This window comes from Uloborus diversus, chromosome 1 (genome assembly GCF_026930045.1).
Source record: "Uloborus diversus isolate 005 chromosome 1, Udiv.v.3.1, whole genome shotgun sequence".
Taxonomy (NCBI): Eukaryota; Metazoa; Arthropoda; class Arachnida; order Araneae; family Uloboridae; genus Uloborus; species Uloborus diversus.
In genome coordinates, this window is record NC_072731.1 from 76421514 (window position 1) to 76447404 (window position 25891).

Sequence of the window (25891 nt, forward strand, 5' to 3'; positions counted from 1 at the left end):
ACTAATTAAACACTGACCGTATCGGTGACAGTGTGGGAAATGACGGACTGTCTATTGTTTTGTATAATTAATCATACGGAAATTACAGCTTGTTGAAAAAAAATGGCCACAATAATGCTATGCAAAATTTAAAAGAAAAATTTTATTGATATTAACGATGAGTAAAATTTGTAAATAAGTGAATTTAAATAATTTACATTAAGTGTAAAAGGATAGTTTATTACAAAACAGCAACTGATATAATGAGTAGAATACTTTTGCATTATAATAATTTCTTGGCGTGAAAACAAATGTGATTTTTAAGACAAATTTGAGGTTCCATATTTCTAAAACCATTAAGGAATCAAATATAAAATTTTTGCCACATATTTACTACTATATGAAGGGTGTACAGTTAAATTTTCATAGATTTTTCGTTCAGTCATATTGAATCTTAAATTTAGCATTTTTTCTCAAAGATGCCAAGTTTGACGAACTATATAAAAAAATGACTTGCTTCAGACGTTTCATACTGCTCCTGAGAATAGTTTTATAAGATATCTATTTAAAGGGGAAAAAGTAAGAGTGAGTCCTACTTCCTTCTACTAATATTTTTAGGCTAAAAATGTAAAATTTCACACAAAAAATCGCATTTTTAAGGCATTGTTACACGAATTTGTTAAAACTTATCGGAAGAATAACTACTATATAATTTTAGGTCACTTTCTGATCATTCTAATGGTTTTTAAATTATTTTGATACATTCATAGATAAAAAGTTCTAAGAGTTTTTGTAAAGTGCTATTTTCATGAAAAGTCGACTCCGCAGCTACCAAAAAGTGGCTGCCAAAAAAAAAAAAAAAAAAAATCTGTGGTTTAAAAATTTTTAAATCACCGTTTCAGATTCTCAATACAATAGTTAATTAACAGGCAATTTTTTTTAATTAAAAATAGTGAGCAACATGGCCTGTATGATTTCACATGGATTGACGCATTCTCAAAAAATTCAATTTAACTGCTTCGACACACATAGTTTTTTCGTCAGTATTCCATTTATACACGCATTTTACACCTTTGAGGTGCACTACCTTCTAGATCTGCGCTCAAGATTGCAGCCACTGAGTTCCAACTGAGCCAGATCATGCACAAGACTTCAAAAGGGAATGAAAATGTACCACTATGGGAAAAGAAGCTACCATTATATCCTCATTGTGCCGATGTTCAAATTTCCCTATTATGTCATTAATTGTCCTTCGAAACTGGCCAAAATCTACCACATAGAACTAAACCCCATTGACGATAAAGTACTTCATTCACCAAGGGTCGCTGATATTTCCGGGGTTTATTTTGGACGCCTCCGGTGCTATTTCGATTACTCTACATTACTTTAACCTAACAACAACAACCTTCGAGTCAATTTTGAGCTACACACCGCACTAGTACACATAGGGTAGATTGGGGTGAAGAGAAAGATAACTTTAATGTTTTAACAATAGGTCCTTCCTTTTCTTTTGTATAAATTGAGACATAAAATTTTGTGCTTTGTGTCGAAGACTACACTCACTGAAAGTAACTGAGTAAGAAAAATTTGACTTTATAACGGCTTGTTAGAGAAAGAATTCATATTTTTCTCCATTTCAGCTTATTTTCTTTTACTCCAGGCACTATTAGGGAGTAAATGGAAACGCACCATTAATTTATCCATGAGGGTGAGGTAGGTGGGCTGCACACAGTCTGTTTAGAATCTTAAGAAGTTCAACCCCAACAGTAGTCAATATGTGGTCGTAGGTTATGCAACCCGCTGATTCCACCAAATGTAATCTGAAATATTTAAAAAGAAATATCACATAAAATATTAAATTTTGAAAAGAATTCATGTAAAATACAAACAAAAGTTCAATTTGCATAAAAGTTTTATCTTCCAAAAAAAGAGGGAAAATGAAATAAACTGAGTTTCTGAAGGGAAAAGCCATTGTAAGTAACTATTTTAAGGCGCAATGGAACTTTTCATTAGTGCGGAAAGCTCGACATGCAGTATGATAGTCAAAAAAGATATGAACGTCAACTACATAGACACCGGTATATGTACCATATTGCTCAACCAGTAGGAATTCCCGACAAGAGCTCGCAACCAGCCGATCAACCAACTACAAGTCAGCCCAAAGAGACTGAAGGACTGACTTGAAAAACTGAGTCGTTTCCTCTTACCAAAACGCATAGTAAATAGAGGAAACATCAAAATCGTACATTAAAACTAACTGGGAAGGAGAAATTAATAAATATAGTAACCTTCACATGACAAGTTAAACTACTTGAAACCAGTTACTTTGGAAAGGAAAATGAACGATTATTAAACTGTAAAAAACAACTATTTTCAGTGTCATCTTCAATCATGAGCCCCCTACAATTGTTTGGAAGCACTCGGACCTCCCAGAATGGCTATGTTAAGTAACAGTCGCCAAAAAAACAAGTCGCCTACTAAACCATATAATTTAAAGAGATCTGTAGACTGCTCTCGAAAAATAATTTTGAACATTAAACATATCGTGTGCCGCACAAGAATTTCAAATCAGCTATTTTCTGTTTGGTTTCATCAAATGTGCAGTCTTTATTAAAGGGATTCATAATGGGACAACGTGAGCTTCATAAATCTTTATTAAGCAACCCGAATTTGAGTGATTAATACCAAAATCTTCCGATTTTGCCGAACACTTTTCGATCAAGAATCTAGTGCGGAAATTCGGTACAAAAAATATAGAGGGAAACTTGCAGTACAAATTACAAGCATTTCTTAGAGTTACAAAAAAAAATTTGAATTTGTGCGCAAAAAGCAGCATTGTGAAAAAACAATAATCAGTAACACAGATATTTTCGTGCCCTTAATTCATTAATCGCGTTCCAAATGAAGATTTCGCAAGACGAATATTCAAAATCTTATTGGCGGCTGTTTAAGCTGTTTAGCCCCATCATTCTTTCAGGACAAACATAGTTGCTCATATTAAATAATTTTATCTTGAAACCTATCAGTCACGATTCAGAAAGGAGTGGTAAAATAACATTTACATGATTTTGCATCAATATATTTTTCTTTTTTTTACGTTCCACTAGCTCGAAATGTAAAATTTTCGTTTATCCAATTGCAATTAATCAAGAATTCGGTCCATAGTTTTAAAAATATTATTACTTTATAATGATTATTTATGTTTGTATGTGTTATTGAATGAGAAATGTATGTGACGAAATCTTAAGTCATAATTTGTTTCTCATTTTTAGAAGAGAAATTTAAGCGTGTGGGGTTTTTTTCTTAATATATATATATATATATATATATATATATATATATATATATATATATATATATATATATATATATATATATATATATATATATATATATATATATATATATATATATATATATATATATATATATATATATATATATATATGTGTGTGTGTGTGTGTGTGTGTGTGTGTGTGTGTGTTCTACTCCAATGGCACACCCGCGGAGGGGGCTAAGGGCCTTAAGCCCCTCCCAGAGATCAGAAGCAATTCAGAAATGGCCATAACCCTCTTGACAAGACCAAAGAAAAGGCCTAAAATTGCGTTTTTGGTCTTCAATTTTGGAAATTTTAGGAAATGGTTGAAAATAACTCTTCTCCAATTACAACTGCTGTAGAAATATTTTCCCTAAGGAGTTTTCTCTCCAGGGGAGTCATCTTCTTTTACTTTTCTTTTTTTAGAGATAATATTAGTTGCATATTTCTTTATTCAATATTTTTTCTTGATTTGAGCATAATGGGATTGTTTTCGAAATTTTAAAAGTATTTTTTTTTTCCGAAATAGCATGTTTAAAAACTAGTGTCTGACAAGTTTCGAAATAATTTGACAAAGTTTAATATTTTTAAAAAAATATTTTAAGCTGTGCTCTTTCTTTTTTTATGCTTTTGCACATGATATCACAAATGAAGAAATACAAGTCACTGATGCCATTAGCGCAGAGCGCAATATTAATTTCACTTCCTTACTTATATGTAGAGGCAACGATATGGTTGATAGCAAGCACAGAGCGCAATATTTAATTCGCTTCTGAATTATCATAACCTGGAAACGCGGTAGACAGCAAGCGTAAACATTCAGCGTGCCAGAGCAGATGCGCCTTAGTACATCATTTGTGACGTCATAAGGACCACGTCTTGTTTGAAATTTGGACATTCAAAAAAAAAAAATAATAATTAAAAATTAAAACGTTTTGAAAATAAAAGATTTTTCTCGCTTCATGTTTTTTTTTTTTTTTTCCCTAATTCTATCAAATTTAGTGGCTAAAAGTTGTACTTTTGACTGATGGAAATAACCTCATTAGATTGTAGTGTATGTTTCATGATTTGAAAATTTAAACTGATTTTGTAGTTCGATAGATAAAGATAATGACAGCATTGAGAACAGAGGAGAAAAAATTTAATCTTTGCTGAAATTTTATTAAGTCAATTTATAATTGAAATAAAAAACTGTATAGACCTTTACTTTTTCGAAATAAAAAAAAAAAAAACTACATGAATCTGGGAGGGGTTGGAAAAATGCTGATTTTGCCCCTCTTCTCTTATCCGAAAAATGCTAGCCCCTCCCGGAAAAAAACATTGGAGTGCGCCACTGTTCTACTCTTGTATACTTTAATTTTCTGTTCAATTGCATACTACGTTTACAAATTTACCAAAGTTCAAACGTTTCTTCCACCTCTTTGTTGCCTTCTTGATGTGGTAAACATGCACACACATCGCGCAAAAGCTGCAGCTATTTCACGTGTTCATTTTGTAAACAAACGAAGCGAAGTTGACACTGACAGTTGGAAAAGTGCGGGAATGCTCGTGACCTCATCGGCTTCTTCGCGCAAAACACTCGCCCGAGAGTGTGTACGGCTCTCTCGTTCAGGGCTCCCCTCGCAAATCCCTCGGCCATAAAAAACCTCTCGGTGCTCTAGAGGGAGAACGTGGATCAGGCGTGAGCCCCTTAAAAACAAGCATTTTTACAATGGAATCACCCAGCACGAGCTTTTGAATTATTCTTGTTCAGATTTTATGACAACTTAAAATCCATGAAAAAATTTTTACCCGTCGCGTTTTTTCACAAGTTCACGCGCATGCTACACAAAATCTATTGAGCTCAAATTCACAGAAATACTTGAATATACTAACGGTCAAACATACTTTAAGCGCCTAAAATTTTCAGGCTTCCAGTGTTATAAAATTTCCTGTAAACTTAGTGTAAACTTGGCATTTAGCACAAAAAAACTAATCCGCCATCTTGGATCACATTTTTCGGAGATCCTAGATCCTCAGGATTTGGATCTAGGAAGCTGAAAATTTGCATAGATTAGTTTCAAAAGCATCTCTACGCCTCTATAAAATTTCATTCAAATCGGAGATGGTCGAGCGGGGATCCCTAGGTCACTTGACATGGAATGACTCATTTAGGAATTAATTAAATTTCCATGTCTGATTTTTTTTCTTTTTTTTCTTGAAACATATTTTGTTGGAAACAGAAAGTTTGAGATTTGAGAAGCGACAAATGCTTTTTCTTATTTTTTTGCTTTCAGTTGCGTAGAATTGACAATTAAACGAGATAGCGAAGAGGGGAAATTTAGTATGTTTTGCTCGAAAATTATGCGAGTACTTTTATTAATTACGAGATATACCCGCATGACGATGCTCGTGCTGAGAATTTAAAAGAAGTTACTTGAATTAATAAAATCCTCCTCCCTCCCCTCTCTTATGCAAAATAATCATGTTCTTTTACCTACTACTACTCTTTAAGAAAAGCTAAAAAAAAATAATAAAAAAAAAACTGCAACTAAAAATGTTTCGCTAAATGAAAACGACATTAAATTACATTAACAGTGGCTTTAAAATGTAAAATAATGAAAAAACTCTGTAGTTTTTTCCTCCAAACTAGCCAAGTAACCATGCTACCGTAACCCAGTCGATTAGCAAGCAAAACGAACTCGTTTCGATTAATGATACGACCTTCCTTACGCAAGAGTTTTAACGATAATCCCGAGCGCTCCCGCCTCCCTCGCAGGAAAAAAAGAAGATAGTTAAAAACACATTGTACCTAGAATAAAAAGAAAATCTCGCTCCTCCATCCCCCATAGAAAAAAAATAATTTAACTCAAATACGAAACGCAATTAATGTAAATGATCATTCCGCATCCTCTAGAAGAAAAAGTTTTGAATTTAAACCTGCATTGCACGTACAGCAAGATGAAAAGAAAACCAGTTAAAATACATAAAATACACCACAGCTCAGTTATTCCACCCGAGGACTGCACTGCAGCACAGATCAGCCTGGAATTATTCCACCCGAGGACTGCAGTTTCGTGCTTTTTAGCACTCATCAGCCCGGAATTCCAGGCTAATGAGTGCTAAAAAGCACGAAACTGCAGTCCTCGGATGGAATAATTGAGCTGGTAATGTATTTTAAGTATTTCGGCCTTAGCCCTTGCTTAGGGCGGTAACTTACTACAAAACATTTAAAATACACACAATCAATTTAACCTAAAATAAATGCAGTAAAACGAGAGTAAAAACGTTTGAAGAAAAAAGGAAGAATAAAAATAAATGCTATAAGAACAACCTATCCTAAGTGTAAAAAAAAGATAAGGAAAATATGCTCAATTTTCCAGCTTGCTTCATAAAAATACGAACTGTTTTACAAAGGAAAAAAACAATACTAAGAGTGAATTAAAATATACATAACTACAGTTATGTATAAAATATTAATAAGGACATGTTGTAGGAGAATTTCGACAAAAAGAAGCATTAAAGTTAATGTCTTTAAATAATGTTAACAAAAAAAGCTATTTCTTTATATTAATGAGCCTTTATTATTGAGGCTTTGCAAAATAATTTAAAATTTGTGGGAGCGATATTTCTTGGTACAATGTGATTTAGGATCTTTAAAATTAGGTGTATGCAGCAGAAAAAGACTGTCGATCGTCCTTAACTCAATTTACCTTTGTATTCGCACACTTTACACAACGCATTTACTTAAGATCTAATTCGCTCATTTGAAGGGAGAAATGTAATTTTCTTTACGCTATAGTGCCTAGAAAGTGCCTTTCTAGGCACTATATTTAAGCTATCACGTTGTTACATCACGTACTGTCACTGATAAATATCTATAATGGTTTTAATATGAAAACGGAGTAACATGAGATCATATTTTCGCGTATTATGAGCTTAATTTTACCACAGAGGTATTCCTTATATTTGAACACGTTTCTGAAAAAAGTGAACTTCAAGAAAATAAACTGTGCACAGAAGTACCGATTTTTAAATGCTGCATTTTTAACAATGAAGCACAATCTGCTCTTGATTTCTCTCATCGTACTTTGTCCAATCGTCCTTAGCCACTTCGCGAATTGGGCGGTCAAAGCCCGAAGTGAAGAAAATTTCGGGCTTTGGCTGGTTAAGTTTTCAGCAGTGATGGCCAGCTCATAAATTAGCCAGCCAATTCGCGAGCTGGCCAATTTCGGGCTCTGACCGTAACATATATATAAACCAATTATTGTACTTTTGTGGACTTCTTTCTTCACGATGTCAATGGCTAATAAAGCCTACCAAATTTGATCGTAGGCCTTATTATACTCCTTTGTTTTTGCAGCAATGTTTGAAAGTTTTACTTATTTCAAGAAGAAAAGCCATTAATGGGGTCGTTTCCAAAATTTTAAAAGTACTTTCTCCTGAAAGAACATGTTTAAAAACATAGGATCTAACCATTTTTTAAATAATTAGTTTAAGTTTAATAGTTTTGAAAAATTACTTAAATCGGTGCGCTTTTATTATTTACATTTCTTGCCGATGACATCACAAATGATGAAATGCTATTCTGTGTTGCCATTCACAGAGCAAAATGTTTAATTCGCATCTTTACTCACTTGTATTGGCAACGATATGGTTGATAGCAAGCGTAGAGCACAATTTTAATTCGCTTCTTGATTATCATAACGTGAAAACGCGGTACAAAATGCGCCAAAGAGCATCATTTGTGACGTGATCAAGACCACGCCTTGTTTGCAAAATCGGACATTCTAAAAAATTAAATAAAAAATAACTGTTGAGAAAAAATGAAAGAACTTTCTGGGTCCATGTTATTTTCTTCGCTTATTCTATCAATTTCAGTGACTAAAAGGACTTTTGACTGAAGGAACCAACCCCATTATCAAAAAACCCCTTGTCATCAAAGACTTGTTTGACAGAAACAAGAAAGAGAAGGGAAAAAAAAGTAAACCCTCAATGAAGGAAATGATACCAAAGAAAAAAATGGTTTTTGGTACTATCACACACTTGTGAGAGGACAAGATGAGCTACATGAGACTATAATGCGGCAAGTGGTATCATAAGAAATGCGTCGGTGTGATAGTTAATGACAAAAATAATTTTTAGTGCGCTAACGGTTGTTAAACAAAGAATTTTTTGTCATTTTAAAGACTTTAAACATTATTAATGCATATGTATTACAATTGATCTCAATTATCAATATTAGATCTTTATTTTGATTATTTAAGAGTGCTTAAGTTATTAGGCCTTATTATCCTACCATACTATAATAGCGCCTAATGACAAGATTTGATCTGCATGTTTAATTAATATTGCAGTTTGTTGATTCGGAATCTTAGTTTGTATTTTATTTCGAATCTGCCTTAGGTAGGCCTTATCACCCGAACCTACGTTTTTGGCGGTATATATATATATATATATATATATATATATATATATATATATATATATATATATATATATATATATATATATATATATATATATATATATATATATTGTGGCATATATATATATATATATATATATATATATATAGTTCTATATATATATATATATATATATATATATATATATATATATATATATATATATATATATATATATATATATATATATATATATATATATATATATATATTCGTTTCCAAAAGTTGCAGAAAACAAAATTTGCGCTATTGTTTGGAGTACAAGCTAAACTTGCGCCATTAATATTTAAACCCAAATGTTCCATGAACATTAAAAAAGTAAGATCCAAATTTATAAGATTTGTAGTTGTTGTTTCGTAGATATAAACAAACTGTTCACACAAATTAGGTTATTTGTTTGAAACATATCCTGTAGATTTTAATGAAGTTGGGAATCATTTTACTGTAACAAATGGTGAGACGTGCTGAAAACATTAGGGAAGCACTAATGTGTATTTTGTGGTGGATTAATTACTAATTTTCTTTTCTTTTTATTTATTTTTTTAGGCATATGGATTTCAATACGATAAATACTACTTCATACCTCAGCATCAATGAGACATTTCCGGAACCTTATCGGCGCACGTTTTTAATAAACATTATTGGTTCGTCATTTACGGTGCTTTTGGCTGTGACAAGCATCTTGGGCAACCTTGCTGTCGTCTTCGCCTCCTACTGGGATGAAGCTCTGAGGGAACAGAAAAGTAACCTGCTGCTGGTCTACTTGTCCCTAACTGATATAATGACGGGATTCTTGATCATGTTTCCTGGTGCCATCTCGATAGCACGTGATTACTGGCCGTTCGGAGACATGTTGTGCAGATTCCAAGCAGGATTGGCTTACATGTTCTCCTGTTCGTCCTCCTACAACATTGCCTTTATCAGCATGGACAGGGCGCTGGCTGTCGTAAAACCTCTCCAGTACCCCTCAATCGTGACAACATGTAGGGTCATAACCCTCTGCGTCTTTCTATTTATCATGGGCTCAACTTTGATGCTGCCAACAGTTGGTTTTGGTTGGACCCATTACGACTACTTCGAAGGGGTGTGCGCTCTGGACTGGAAAATACCTCAAGTTCATTTCATTGCTTCGTGGGGTTGTATTAGTTGCCACTATTTCCCTGCGGTGACCATGGGCTTCTGTAACAGCTTGATCATAATTACTGCCCTTAAGTCAAAGACTCAAAAGTTGTTCGTCAGGCGTAAGGATGCTGTAGTTTCTAAAAAGTCTGTCAAAGAGTCAAATATGAACAAGACTATTACGAGTATGATTGTCGTTGTTCTGACTTATTACGGTACTCACTCTCCGTATGCCATTTCGAAACATGTTAAAGCCAGCCTTGGAGTCACTGTTCCTACGTGGTTTAATTTTCTTATTACGCTTTTGATATACACGTCTTCTGCAACTAACCCTTTTATTTATGGTATTCTTAGAAAAGACTACAGGAATGCCTACAAAAAACTACCCCGAATCTTAAAACAGAAATTATTTGGATGAACAGTAGCTTTCAGGCTTTACAGTTAAGAGCAATGGTAACTCCAGTTCCTATACGATAATAGAAAAATTGTAGACGCACTCAAAGCAAAACTTTAGATCTGGGCTATGAAGTGCAAAGAAAACCCATGAAGTGAAATCGACTGTTTTCTGTCATGTCACTATTTTGATTATGTTTAATTCATTGCTTAACGCTGCATCAGTCCATAGTAATTCATAATTAGAGCAAAGCATGTTTTCCATTTCTTTGCTATCGCTTAATATCAAAATAATACAATAATTTATTTCCCTCCAGTTTTACTTTCTTTCTAAAATAAAAATTTCCAGAGGCTTTTTGTCATTGCACACTTAAGCACTTTTGTAAATAAAAATTGAGTTTGTTCTAAGTCTTGAAAACACAAGTATTGGATATTAAATTCCTATCTTTATCTTTAGTAATAATAAAGCTGAAAGTGTCTCTGTCCGGAGGATGTCTGGATGTCTGTAGGATGTCTGGATATCTGGATCTCTGTGACGCGAATAGCGCCTAGACTGTTCGGTCGATTTTCATGAAATTTGGCACAAAGTTAGTTTGTAGCATGAGGATGTGCACCTCGAAACGATTTTTCGAAAATTCGATGTAGTTCTTTTCTATTCCAATTTTAAGAACAAAAATATCATAAGATGGACGAGCAAATTACGAAATTATCATAACGTGGAACCGTAACATGGGCAAAAGTCAATTGGCGAGATACGAAATTACACTGCTCGACACTGAAAATGCAACACCAAGAAGGAATGGTCAGAAAGTGATGAAATTTGGGAAAAAGACAGAGACAGCAAGGAATAATAAATGATCTTAATTTCAAAATGATAGGCAGAATACAAAGCGAGAACGGCGTCGGAACATTAGGATGTGAACCACCGCGGACAGCGATACACGAAGAAACACGTCTAGGCATAGAGTCAATAAGGGTGCGGATGGTGTCCAGAGGGATGACTCTCCTTTCCCTTTCAACCATTTGCCGCAGTTCGTCTTCTGAACGAGGCAGGCACAGAGTCTGCAAACGAAGTCCAATCACATCCGACACATGTTCGATTGGTGACAGGTCAGGAAAGTATAGTGGCCAGGGAAGCATCTGCGTGCCTTGAAGAGCATGCTGGCAGATGCGAGCACTGCGTTGTCGGGCGTTATCCTGCTGAAAAATTGCATTAGGTAGCCCTTGAAGGTAAGGGATTGCTACCGGCCGCAGCACATTACCCAAGTATCGTTGAGCCGTCATAGTGCCCTGAATACGAACTAGAGGTGATATAGAATTGTACGCAATTGCGCCCCAAACTATTATGCCACGTTGTCGTGCGGTGGGACGTTCCACATTACGACTTCCGGATTAGATCTGTCTCCACGTCGACGCCACACACGTATGAGGCGACTATCACTGGATAAACAGAAGCGGGATTCATCTGAGAACACGATATTTCGCCATTCTGTCATCCATGTCGCTCTAGTCCGACACCATACTAAACGTTGCTGTCTATGTTGTGGGATCAATGGCAGTCTTCTTAGCGGACGCCGTGATTGCAGACCACGTCCGACCAAACGACGGGAAACGGTTCTGGTTGACACGGGAACATTTAGGGTATCTTGCACCTGCTGCAGAATCGAGGAACAAGTGACTTACGGGTCTGCTACAGCTTGTCGGTGGATGCGTCGATCCACGCGTTCTGACGTCACTCTGGCTGCCCCTGCACCCCTCAATCTTGCCACATTTCGTTGTTCCCACCATCTTCGGCACAGCCGTGAACTGTGCTCGAATCCATGTGAGTATTAACTGCGATTTGATGAACGGACCAACCTCCCCTTCTCAGTCCGCTCACCATACCCCTCGTAAAATCGTCTATCTGCTGGAAGTGCCTTAGCTGACGGCGGCCTGGCATTCTCTCGTGTTACACGTATCCTCCAAGACAAAAACAAAATTTCTTCGATAATTCTCCAGTCAGAAATAATGACACGAATATTACCCATTCTGCGAGTTCCTTCCCTTGTATCTTACTTCAAGTGCGTCGGAGAGCTGTGCATTTCACATAATTTACATAACTCAGTGATGTACGTCTACTCTAAAATTTGCTGTAAATAAATTTCTGAACACTCCTTCTTTGTGTTGCATTTTCAATGTCGAGCAGTGTATCATAACGTGGAACCGTAACATGGGTGCAAGATAATTGGCGAAAAAATTCACATCACATGGAGGCGATAAAACCACTTTAAAAAGATTCTTATAAGCTAGAACATCTATTTAATCTTTACTAATAATAAAGCTGAAAGTCTGTCTCTGGATCTCTGTTTCTCTGGATGTCTGTAACGCGCATAGCGCCTAGACCGTTCAACAGATTTTAATGAAATTTGGCGCAAAATTAGTTTGTAGCATAGGGGTGTGCGCCTCAAAGCGTTATTTCGAAAATTCGAATTCGTTCTTTTTTACCCAGCAAGTTATCGTAACATGGTCGAACAAATTACCATAACGTGGACTAGCAAATTACCATAAGGTGGACTAGCAAATTACAATAACGTGTACAAGCGAACTACCATATGCGACCATGGGCGAGCCAATCAACATAGCCAATTAGGGAGAAATTCATCATCCATTATTTGTAAATGTACAGGCAAACCAAATGACCTTTTAATTTTCTACTACGGGCAAAGCCGTGCGGATACCGCTGATACATATATATACCTATTTACAATAATGTAGAAATAGTCTCCAATTCTCCCTTCTTTTTACTCCCTTTTACAAAAAAGGAAGTATTGTATTCGCGAAAAAAATTTCCCTCAAAAATCGGCCTCGACCCGACCGATCGTGGATATATGCCTAGAAACGTAAAAACACCCGAAACACCTATTTTGACGATCCCCGAGTTAATTGCAACGAGTTTTCTCGTGACGTCCGTATGTACATCTGTATGTGTGTATGTGTGTATGTGCGTATGTATCTCGCATAACTCAAAAAGGGTATGTCCTAGAAAGTTGAAATTTGGTACGTAGACTTCTAGTGGGGTCTAGTTGTGCAACTTCTCTTTTGTTTGCATTCGGATGTTCCTAGAGGCGTCTTTTATAGCTTTTTGGGGGAAATCATTGTTAATTTCAATGCTAACTAGTGATGTAAAAAAACCGGGAATTTATTTTTAGGGGTAAATACCCCGGGTATATACCCGGGTATTTATTTCAAAAATTTATATTGAACTAAAATACTTTTCTATATGTATTCTACTATGTATATAGATAACCAACCATATACAAAATAATAAATTTTTGCCCAAAAATTGTATTTTGATCACATATTTAAAGAATTAGTACCTGGACGACCGAGCCTCGCTCCGCTTTAAAAGAATTATTTTTTGTCAAATTGTGTTTTTTTAAGGTTCAATACTTTTCCAAATATGCTTGAAAAGCTCCACGTTAACGAAATATTATGTACTCGACCTTCTTATAACACTCAAGTACCAAACAAAGAAGATTCTGCATGTAATTAAATCAACATTTTGCTTTAAACTATCTGTTACGTTTGTTTTCACTATACAATTTTCTTGTCAGTAATTAAAATATTTTGACCTTAGTTTTGCTATGGTGAAATCGGTTTTTAACCGTATACTTCCTTTCATACTATGATGCGTTTCACGATTTTATCCCAATCGAGATTTTCTTTTTGAATAAGTACTTTTAGTTTTTACGCCAGAAAATGCTACCACAGCTTGATATCCATCAAAACTGATGATCCACAAACCATTCCAACAAATGATAACAACTGTCTTAACAAAACATAAACAGTATCAAGACATACGTTTCTTCGAAATAAAATTTAGATGCGTGGTTTAAAAAACATGTTAAACTATTTGTGTAAAAAGAAAATATATAAATAAAATAAAATAGGACGGTCAAGTAATAGTTTCACTTTAAAAAAAAAAAAAAGCCTTACATCGACTTACATAATGCTTTTGAATTTGTTTTCAGCCAAGTGTGTTTGAAATTAGTCAAAGTGACCAATATCAGCCAAGCCTGACAACCCTAAGCAAGTATAAAATTTTAAAGCGAGAAGAGACAAATTTTCATTGTTATGGTTGCAAATCGTCTGCCTGATGCGTCAACTCACAGTTTACTTCAAAGCTTAACTCAATTTGACTTTATATTCAAAAACTGTTTTTTGTAAAAAAATCGCGTTTTTACAGAAAAAACACTGATGTAGATGAACTTAGAATGCAAAACTACAATTAAATCCAAAATTTCATCCAAATCGTTTGAGCCGTTTTCAAGATAAGAAATATATATATACCCACAAGAATTGCTCGTTTAAAGATATAAGATAAGAAAGATTGTGTGAAACAACTTAGAAATCTAATATGACATTCACATAAAATATCTTGGATATGTCTAATGAATGCTGCTTGCCAAATTTCAGATATAAAAAGCCATTCTACAAAAAGTAAAAAGCTTAACTGGTTACAAAAAAAAAGGCAAGAATGAATATTTAAAGGTCCTAGTCTTTTATAGCCCAGTAATATGTCCCTGCATGACATCAAAATGACAAAATATTGCTCAATTTATTATTACTATTTATTTGCCTATATCTTTTGCAGAAATTTTACTTCAAATCTAGTTCAAGTGTTCAGGCGCATTCTGCATCTCACACACACACACACACACACACACACACATATATATATATATATATATATATATATATTGTTACAAATTCTGTAAATAGTAATTATTGTAGGAACGTAACCTGTAAATAGTTTCCCGTAATGAATATACAACCCCTTTTTCATTCGGCTAAAGTATACGACCCCTATTTTCTTTCTTTTCTTTGATAACGGTCAACGCATTTCGAGAAGCGTGTGGAATATTTGAGAAAATTCTTTTCGGTGTATTTAAGCCGTTAGCGATGGATAAACAGTTAGTTTTCGATTGAGATTTCGAACTGAGTGCATTTTTGCTCTGTTTATTGCGAGGCATTTCGCTGTGTTGTTTTCGTATTTGGAAGTAAATACGTGTGTAAACGTTGAGTTTACGGTGTTGTGTGATAAATGCTTAATTGCTGATGAATAATTTAGCAGTTGTTGAAGATCGTTCCTGTACATAGTGTAAATAAATTTCCTGTGTTTTTATCAAGAACTGTGTCTTCATTTCAAGAAAGTGGAAGTCGCACCGAATCCGTTACAATTGGCGCCCAACGTGGGGCTTCTTCTGGACTTTCTTGGAGTAAGTGTGACTTTGGACATTTTTTTTTCATAAAAACTTTTTGAATTTGGACTTTAATTTTATGGTGATTACTCGCGCAATGGATGAACAATTAAAACAACTTCTTGATGCAATCAACTCTGTTAAAAATGAATTAGCGGCTAATCAAGACCAATTAAAAAGTGATTTGACTGCAAGTTTTACCGCAAATCAAGAACAACTAAAAAATGATATGGCGACTAATCAAGAACAATTAAAAAATGATATGGCGGCTAATCAAGAACAATTAAAAAAAGATATGGCAGCTAATCAAGAACAATTAAAAAATGATATGGCGGCTAATCAAAACCAATTGAAAAGTGATTTAACGGTGCTGAAAAATGACCTAGTTTCTAACCAAGAGGAAATTAAAAACGATCTTACTTCGGTAAAGACTGTGATGGAAAATAAATTTAATGAGATAGAGCATCGAGTTGATGCTATTGAAGGAAAGTTTGAGGCAGTTGAAAGCCGATTCATCGCAGTGGAAAATAAAATCGAAGAGAAATTTGAAGAAAAATTAAGTTCCGTTGAAGGCCGATGCAATGCTGTAGAAAATAAACTGGAAGAAGAAGACAAGAAATTGACTTCATTTAAGGAAGAAATAATTAAGGACGTGGAAAGGAGATTGGCGACCGCGGAAAGCAGTTCTGTACAGTTTGGCGCTCCCACATCGGTTGCTCGACCGTCCATTAAACTTGCCACATTTGATGGGAAAACTTCGTGGCAGGTTTACAAAACTCAATTCATGATAGTGGCGGAAGCGAACGGATGGGACTCTGCTACCAAGGCCTGCCATCTTGCAGCATCCCTGAGAGGTGACGCAGCGGACATTCTTCAGACCCTTCCGGACAGCCAGCGACTGGATTTCGCTGCCCTCACGGCTGCGTTGGAGCTTCGCTTCGGTGAGAAGTGCCAGAAAGATTTCAGCCGACTCCAGTTGAAGTCCCGTTTCCAGAAAACCGGGGAAACCCTGCAAGAGCTAGCGGCGGACGTCGAGAGACTGTCTCATCTTGCTTTTTGCGACTGTCCTGCGGATGTTCGGGACAACCTGGCACTCAACTACTACATCGACGGGGTTCGAGATCCGGAAATCCAGAAAGCTCTACGGATGGCGGATGTCAAAGACCTGAACTCTGCTGTTGTGTATGCGATGAAGTTGGAGGCCGCCCAGCAAGCAACCCGCAAGGATCGTCATTCAATCCGCGGCGTGAAAACTGATGAGCCTGATCCGGTTTCGTCACGCTTTGCTGAACTGGAAAAGCAAATAAAAGAAATTGCAGGAATCCTCAAAAGGACTTCGGCTCCCAAGGGCCAAAATGGACAATCACTTAAGTGCTGGAAATGTGGTGGCGAGGGTCACTTACGAAGAAACTGTGAAGCTCGCCAAGAAGCCAGAGGGAAAAGCACCTCTCCCTCGCAGGTCCAGGAAAACTAAGCCATGGCAATCTCGCGGGGCGGAGGTCGCCAAATTGGAATGAGCCCCATCTTAAAGTTTTCCAGATTTCATCGACGAGTGGCGGCAGTAATGGACTGTTTGTTTACGCATATGTAAACGGGTTTCCCTGCGAACTGATTATTGACACTGGAGCCAATGTTACAATCATTAGAACAGATGTGGCTCGTCAGTTTGGACTCAACATTCTATGGACGCCGCCCTGCGTTACCCTCCAAACTGTGACAGGTGACAAGATCGAGATTGAAGGTAAAGTGAACTTAGAAATTGTGTTTGGAAATGCCACTTACCATCATACGGCATTCGTTGCTGCTATCACAGACCCCTTCATTCTCGGATTGGACTTTTTAAAGAAATATGACTTCAACCTCGACTTCAAGACTAATGAGCTGCACTCGATAAGAGAAGACATAGCCGTTTTCCCCGCAGAAAGTGATGTAAAATCCGCTCATCAAATAATAGCCCAAACAGATTTATCGATTCCCTCAAGGTCAGAATCATTAATACCCGGCTCCATTGAAGAAAGCAATAGTTTTCGATTTGGACTCATTGAATACCCTAACCTAAGCAATAACCTAAAAGGAGTGCTGGTAGCATCTACGCTTGTGGACCTTTCCAAGGATGTAATTCCTGTAAGAGTCGCCAACGTGAGTGAAAGGCCAAGGAATATTCGGAAAGGTGAAGTGTTAGCAACTTGTACTCCAGTAAACTGCATCATTAGAAGAATCAATTCCCCCGAAACTGTGTCTTCTGAGTCCTTGACATCGAATTTAATTGGGAGTGCACCCTTATCGAAAGATCAAAGAACTGCTGCGGAACAATTGGTGGATGACTTTAAGCATCTGTTTTCATCTACATCGGAAGATGTTGGCCGTACGAATTTAACGCAGCATAGGATCTACACTGGAGAACACCCACCTATTAAACAGCATCCAAGACGACTACCGTTCGCCAAGCAGGAAGAGGTTGAGACCCTCCTGAAAGAGATGAAGGAGAATGATGTTATCGAACCTTCATCCAGTCCTTGGGCTTCTCCCATCGTCTTAGTCCGAAAGAAAGATGGCTCCACCAGATTTTGTGTCGATTACCGACGGCTGAATGAAATCACCAAGAAAGACAGTTACCCTCTTCCACGGATAGACGACACCTTGGACACTCTTTCCGGACACAAGTGGTTTTCGACCCTGGACTTGAAGAGCGGCTACTGGCAGGTTGAGATACACCCTGATGACCGAGAGAAGACTGCGTTTACAACTGGACAAGGCTTATGGCAGTTTAAAGTAATGCCCTTCGGCCTCTGCAATGCACCAGCTACGTTCGAGCGTCTTATGGAGACAGTGTTAAGAGGACTCTCTTACGAATCCTGTCTGGTCTACTTAGACGATATCATCATCGTGGGACGCAGCTTTGAAGAACATCTGGCAAATCTTAAGAAGGTGCTGCAAAGGCTTAAGGAAGCCAATCTGAAGTTAAGTCCGTCCAAATGTAATTTGTTCCGCCGGGAAGTGAACTATCTTGGTCACATCATCTCTTCTGAGGGTGTGCAAACCGATCCAGAGAAGGTATCTGCGGTCAAGAGTTGGAGTCGTCCCGAAAACATCCATCAGCTGCGAAGTTTCCTGGGGCTCTGCACGTACTATAGGAAGTTTGTGAAGGGTTTTTCCAACATTGCACGACCTTTGCATAAGCTGACGGAGATCAAGCAAAAGTTTGAATGGTCCAAAGAATGCGAAGATGCATTTCTACGACTGAAGGAGGCTTTAACATCAACGCCTATCCTCGCCTATCCTCAGCCTGAAAAACCCTTCATCCTGGACACTGATGCGAGCAACGAGGGCATCGGAGCTGTTTTATCCCAAGAAATTGACGGAAATGAACATGTCATCGCTTACTGGAGCAAATGCTTATCAAAGTCGGAGCGAAATTACTGCGTCACCAGAAAGGAGTTACTGGCCATAGTGAAAGCTGTAGAACACTTCCATCATTACCTCTACGGCCGAAAATTTCTGCTTCGGACAGATCATGCCTCATTAACTTGGCTTTTGAACTTCAAAAATCCGGAAGGCCAGATAGCCAGATGGATACAGCGGCTCCAGGAATATGACATGGAGATCAAGCATCGAAAAGGGTTATCTCACGGTAATGCTGACGCTTTATCAAGGAGACCCTGTCCTGAGAACTGCCACTATTGTTCCCGAATCGAGAAACAGTATGGAACGACTAGCCCTACCGCCTATCAGGTGACAGTGACTCCAACATCATCAGAACCTGATCCATGGAGTGATGACCAAGTTCGAAAAGATCAACTTGAAGACCCCGACATAAAACCAATTTTAGAGTTCATGGAAAGTGACAGTCGACGCCCTAGCTGGCAGGACGTTTCCATCTTCAGTCCTGCAACAAAAAGATACTGGGCTTTATGGAACTCACTTCATTTACGGAACGGCGTGCTACACCGGAAATGGGAATCTGACGACGGCAAGACATCTAGGTGGCAGTTACTACTTCCTCGATCCAGGATTTCAGATGTTCTGAAAGAAATACATGGTAGTGCGACTGGAGGACATTTTGGTGTCTTGAAAACCCTCAATAAAGTTCGGGAGCGCTTCTTCTGGAGTAAGGCGAAGGATGACGTGGAGAAGTGGTGCCATTCTTGTGACGCCTGTGCTGCTCGTAAAGGACCGAAGAAGAGAAGCAGAGGGAAGCTACGTCTGTACAACGTTGGAGCTCCTTTCGAACGAATTGGGATCGACATCCTGGGTCCTCTACCAAGAACTGCTGATGGGAACAAATACATTCTTGTTTCCATCGACTATTTCACCAAATGGCCCGAAGCGTATCCCATTCCAGATCAAGAAGCTACCACCGTAGCAGAGACTCTAGTCCAACATTGGATCTCGAGATATGGAACACCTTTGCAAATTCATTCCGATCAAGGGAGGAATTTCATCTCTGCTGTGTTTAAGGGCCTATGTCAAATTTTCGGAATTGAGAAAACTAGGACAACACCACTACACCCACAATCGGACGGCATGGTGGAGAGATTTAACCGCACAATCCTGAATAATCTCTCACTTATGGTATCCAGAAATCAACAGGATTGGGACAAGAAGCTACCTTTGTTCCTGCTGGCCTACCGCAGTGCTGTCCACGAGACTACCGGATATGCCCCATCTCAGATGCTCTTTGGACGAGAGCTTCGGCTACCTTGTGATATCGTCTTCGGTCGTCCTCCGGATGCGCCTTCATCGCCTGAGGAGTACATCCAGGATCTCCAGGCCCGGTTGGAAGACGTTCATAACTTCGCACGAGAGCGAATCAACATCGCGGCGGAGAAGATGAAGACCCGATACGACACAAGGTCTACTGGACATGAATTCAACGAAGGCGACAAGGTTTGGTTATGGAATCCCATCCGACGGAAAGGTCTTTCACCCAAATTGCAGTCGCATTGGGATGGACCCTACAAAGTCGTTAACCGACTGAATGACGTCGTAGTGAGGATCCAAAAATCACCTAATGCAAAACCCAGGGTTGTACATTATGATCGGTTAGCCCCATACTATGGCCATAGTTCATGAGTATTACGTAAACAACCATGGTTGATAACATAAAAGTTGTAGATAATTTTTACTTTTAATGTTTAGTAATATTTCTTGTTATTATTGTGTTTTCTGTATCTGTTAGTTATTAATTAATGTGTATATTTGTAAGCTTGTGATAGAAGTTTGGCACCCTTTCTGGGGATTGTACTGCCCGGGACGTGCAGTCCTTAGGAAGGGGGCAATGTTACAAATTCTGTAAATAGTAATTATTGTAGGAACGTAACCTGTAAATAGTTTCCCGTAATGAATATACAACCCCTTTTTCATTCGGCTAAAGTATACGACCCCTATTTTCTTTCTTTTCTTTGATAACGGTCAACGCATTTCGAGAAGCGTGTGGAATATTTGAGAAAATTCTTTTCGGTGTATTTAAGCCGTTAGCGATGGATAAACAGTTAGTTTTCGATTGAGATTTCGAACTGAGTGCATTTTTGCTCTGTTTATTGCGAGGCATTTCGCTGTGTTGTTTTCGTATTTGGAAGTAAATACGTGTGTAAACGTTGAGTTTACGGTGTTGTGTGATAAATGCTTAATTGCTGATGAATAATTTAGCAGTTGTTGAAGATCGTTCCTGTACATAGTGTAAATAAATTTCCTGTGTTTTTATCAAGAACTGTGTCTTCATTTCAAGAAAGTGGAAGTCGCACCGAATCCGTTACAATATATATATATATATATATATATATATATATATATATATATATATATATATATATATATATATATATATATATATATATATATATATATATATATATATATATATATATATATATATATATATATATTAGGGTGGTCCTTATTTTTGAAATTGTAGATATTTTACGCGACGCCCCCTCAATTTGTTCCGTTATACAAATAAATGATCCATGCAAAATTTTAAGTCAATCCATGAATATTAACCCGTGCCCCTAGGGCCCCCTTTTTTTGAGTTTCAAAGAAAAAATTGCGGATTTTCTCGTTTTTATGTAAAAATATTCTTATGTTTCATATTTAAAGTAATTTTGAACCTGAATAGATGTTACTACTTATAGACCAAACATTCTCTCACTTTCATTCTGCAAAATTTTACATATTACAGATGGTACATGTGCACCAATGGCCTTGGGACAGGCATACCTCTATTCGAGCTCGTTTCAAACCAAGCGGCAGGTAACATTTTGTTCCACCAAGATGGACACAAGAGATTCTAAAGGCCATTAATGAATGGCCTAGGCCAATAATGAATGATCTCTGACAACAACAAATTATCTCCTCCAGGCTTTCGGGGTGTTGATTTAGAAATTTTTCTGTGTATGGTGTGTTCTAATAGGGGGTGTGGCAAATAGGGTCGCTAGGTTTCAATGCTATACATGTAAGTAATGGCAATTATATTTTAATTTGCTGTTCTTTAGTTATAAATATACTTAAAAGTTTTTGCATTCTTAAAATATAAATTTTGAAAAATCCTCGATTACTCTACCATAAAAATATACTCTATTTTCCATATCTAAAATATAAATTTAAAAAAATTACAGATCGGAATAATGTAAAAATCTATACTTTAAATAGTATCTGCTCGCATTTCATCAATGTTAGACAAATGCTATATTAGGGACAAAGATGATGTTCATGTACTAACAGCCTTTGTAGATGCAGTAAATTTAAATCCAAATGACCTTATGATCAATCGTACATCCCTTAAGAGATCAAGAAAAAATCTTCGAGAGGTAAAATCAGATTTTAGGAATTTAAATTTAGATTTTTTAGTTATTCACTGGGATACAAAGCTACATGTAGATGTAACTGGGAAAAAAACGCCGATAGGCTTACCGTGATAGCTTCAGGTCTCAATGTTGAACAGCTACTCAGAATTCCAGAGATATTTCTTTAGTTGTATATGAAATCTTAGATGATTGCTCTTTATTACTAACTGTTCAAGCTGTAGTGTTTGATACAACAGCTTACAATACCGGCCGTAAAAATTGTGCACGTAATTTTTAGAGCAAAAGCTGAACGGTAATATATTACATTTGTATTGCCATCATAATGCACCTGAAATCGTACTGCAGAGTGTCTTTAAAGAAGTTCATGCTTCTCTTAGTTCTAGACTCGATATTCCATTATTTAAGCACTTCAAAATTTTGTGGAAAGATCTCCATCATTCAGAACTTATAACGTTTCAATGAAGTGCACATTCCACTTAAACTCCTAAAGACGAAGTTGATAACATATTATTGTTTGTAGAAAGCGGAATTGAGAAATATTACAACGAATTCTCATAACTTGTAATAATATTTTTTGGTGAAGTCGTCCCTCCTACAGGGATATGTTTTCGGCAACCTGGAGCTTATGCCTGAGCCAGATGGGTGGCAAAAGGAATTTATTGCTTGAATATTTATATATTTAGGAAAAAATTTAAATTGACCTTACATGAAAAAATGCCCGTAAATGCTATTTTACATATAATGTTGTATGAAGATATGGTGTTTCGCAGCAACCCAATGTAGTGCCTTTAAATTAATGTGTCTAAAAAAACTAGCAGCGCACAAAATGACGACAAACATGCAGCAGAAGCAGTGATTGGAAAATTCATAAATCACTTATGGTATTTAGGGGATAAAATAGTAGCTTTGTCCGTGTTGGATGAAGGAATTAACTTTGAAGAAAAGAAAAGACTACTCCAAAACAATGCTTGCTGAAAAGGAAGACATGAATGATGACCGTATAAAAAATTTCAGATAAGAGTAAATGCTTTGGAATACTTTCTTAGTTAAGATCTTCCTCTTTATAGAATCAATTACAAGTCAATAAAACTGTTTGATAAGTTACAAACACCAAAAGATGTTTTCCTATTCGAACCTGATTCATGGCAAAATGAAGGAAGCCTTTTAAAGGGAAGAGATATCGTTAAAACGCTGAAAGTTGCAAATGATATAACTGAAAGAGGAGCACAATTAATCGAAGAATTTCCCAATCAATTTACCAAATATGAGTCACAAAAGCAATTTAATATTTTACAGACAGTCCAAGACAATCGGGAAAAAAATGCACACGATTGAGATACATTGAGAAAAGCGTACGATTAAGGTAAAGTTTCTAAAGCACTATTTAATTCTTATTCAATGTAAAATCTTTAGATGATATGAAGTAATTAAAAAGGTTGATTTTAGTGCTACTTCGTTGTAAAAATATTTTGCAAATCTAAGAAAAACGGTGTAAGGGGTCTGAAGTAAAATCTCGAAGATTTGTGGGAAAATTATGAAAAGTGTTAAAGTTCAACGTCCTAGGGGCACGTGTTATTATTGACCGATCGAGTTCAAATTTTGCACCGATTACTTTTTATTATAGTGTCACAAAACTAGGGGGCGTCACTTGTTGAATTCCGAAAAAACAATTTCCCATATAAATAAGGACCACCCTAATATATATATATATATATATATATATATATATATATATATATATATATATATATATATATATATATATATATATATATATATATATATATATATATATATATATATATATATATATATATATATATATATATATATATATATATATATGTATGTATGTATGTATGTATGTATACACACACACAATATACAGAAACATTTAAAATTCAAAAATAGAAAGAAACAAACCAAAGATGTTCTGAAGAATGGACCTTGCGAACTAAGTGGCTGGTCCACCCCCTGATAACGTATCAGTTCTTAGTTCGCTTATTTCATTTTGATATTTTGACTTTCTCTTTGTATTGTATTTCAAGCATATGTATTGAGTGTGAGAAAAAAATAGAAGTTGCAGCTGTTTGACAATGTTTTAATTTAAAGAACAAAACTATTTAATACTAAAGCTAAATGCAATACCACATAAATTTTAGCATAAAAACACTTGATCAATCCTTTTTCAGTAAAATGTGTTTGAAGATGTTTAAATTTTTTTTAAATTAACTCTAAAGGAAAGAAACTGCTGAGGTTTGTTTCAAAAGGATAAAGAACTGCTAATGAGAAAGAAAAGTTAAAGATAGCGGCACTTGCAGCAGGAAGGAATTTTGATACTGTCTCAAATGTTTTAAAAAGTTTATGTTTTAAAAAGAAAATCATTACCTTTTGATACCACCTATTTTTTTTTATTTTGAAAAAATGCGCAATTGCTAGGGGATTTACCCTGCCTTCAGATAAATACCCCCCCCCCCCAAAAAATATATTTACCTTCCCATCCTACATCACTAATTGCGTGTATTAAAAATAGTTTGAATAAAATTTCATCATGAAGTACCAGTGAGCAAATGCAAATAAGCAAGGCAACAGAAAACAATATTTTGATTTCTTTTTGCCGGTTAATGTGAAAACTGTTTCTATATTTGCCACGTTATCACTTAAACAGCAATAAAACAAATAAATAACATCATATTCTTAATAACTTCTCAGTTTATTCTTCCAAACATCAATCATGCTTCCTTTTTTTTTTTTTTTTTTTTTTTTTCATTTTGGATGTGAGTAACCTAGATTGAGATTTTGAAATCCTGAAGTTCCATCATTGAATTACTTATACTTCTCCAATTATGACATTGAAAAGAAAGATTCTTTGGTTCAGGATATGTTTCTTTCATAATTTCATCAAGTTTTTCAATAAAAAAATATTATAAACTGTGTAACTCATATGTATGTATCAGTTTTACCAATTATTTTATATTTAGATTTTTGAAAAAAATTCCCATTCACTTTTTGCATTTTTTGTAATATACCCAAGTAATAAAATACACAAAAAATATTTACCTACCCACTTGGTATTTACCCGATCAACATCACTAATGCTAACTCAAGTGGTGTTATAATTTGTCAAACACTTGGCAATATATCACCAAGCTTTTGGTCACCAAGTTTTGTCACCAACTTTGCGACAAATTTAACTTTTTTTTTTTTTATCTGGTCTCAATTTGGGCAATGTTGGTTATATTTAAAGAGTGAACCACTGAATCACATTAAAATTGCCAATAATGGGAAAATAAATCTGTGTAAAACGTTTTTTTTTTTTTTTTTGCTTTGGTTCGCAAGAAACTAGGGGTGAAAATATTCAGTGTTTCCTTGCTTACTCCAAGGCGCTATTATCATTAAAATGGCGTAAAAGGAAGTCATGTGATGCAAACATCAGCTCGTTTTTAGGAACAGTTTGGTTGAATCAGCTCAATCCAAAAACCGAATTTTTTTCGACCTATTAGTTTATTTTCGACGGCTATATGCATCACATCGAAGACTTAAAACAAAATATGGCGCAATTTTAATTATTATTATTTTTTTTAGTGGGAGAAA

At 36.1% G+C, this 25891-nt stretch overlaps 1 protein-coding gene across 1 annotated transcript in view; it reads left to right on the plus strand.

Annotated features, from left to right (window-relative positions):
• Positions 1-9523: 9523 nt before the first annotated feature.
• LOC129226701 (proteoglycan 4-like) overlaps positions 9524-25891 on the plus strand; it is a 21176-nt gene continuing 4808 nt past the window's right edge. The window contains exon 1 of the mRNA XM_054861365.1: positions 9524-9688. Within this exon, the coding sequence (XP_054717340.1) occupies positions 9524-9688 (165 nt within the window). The remainder of the gene's footprint in view (positions 9689-25891) is intronic.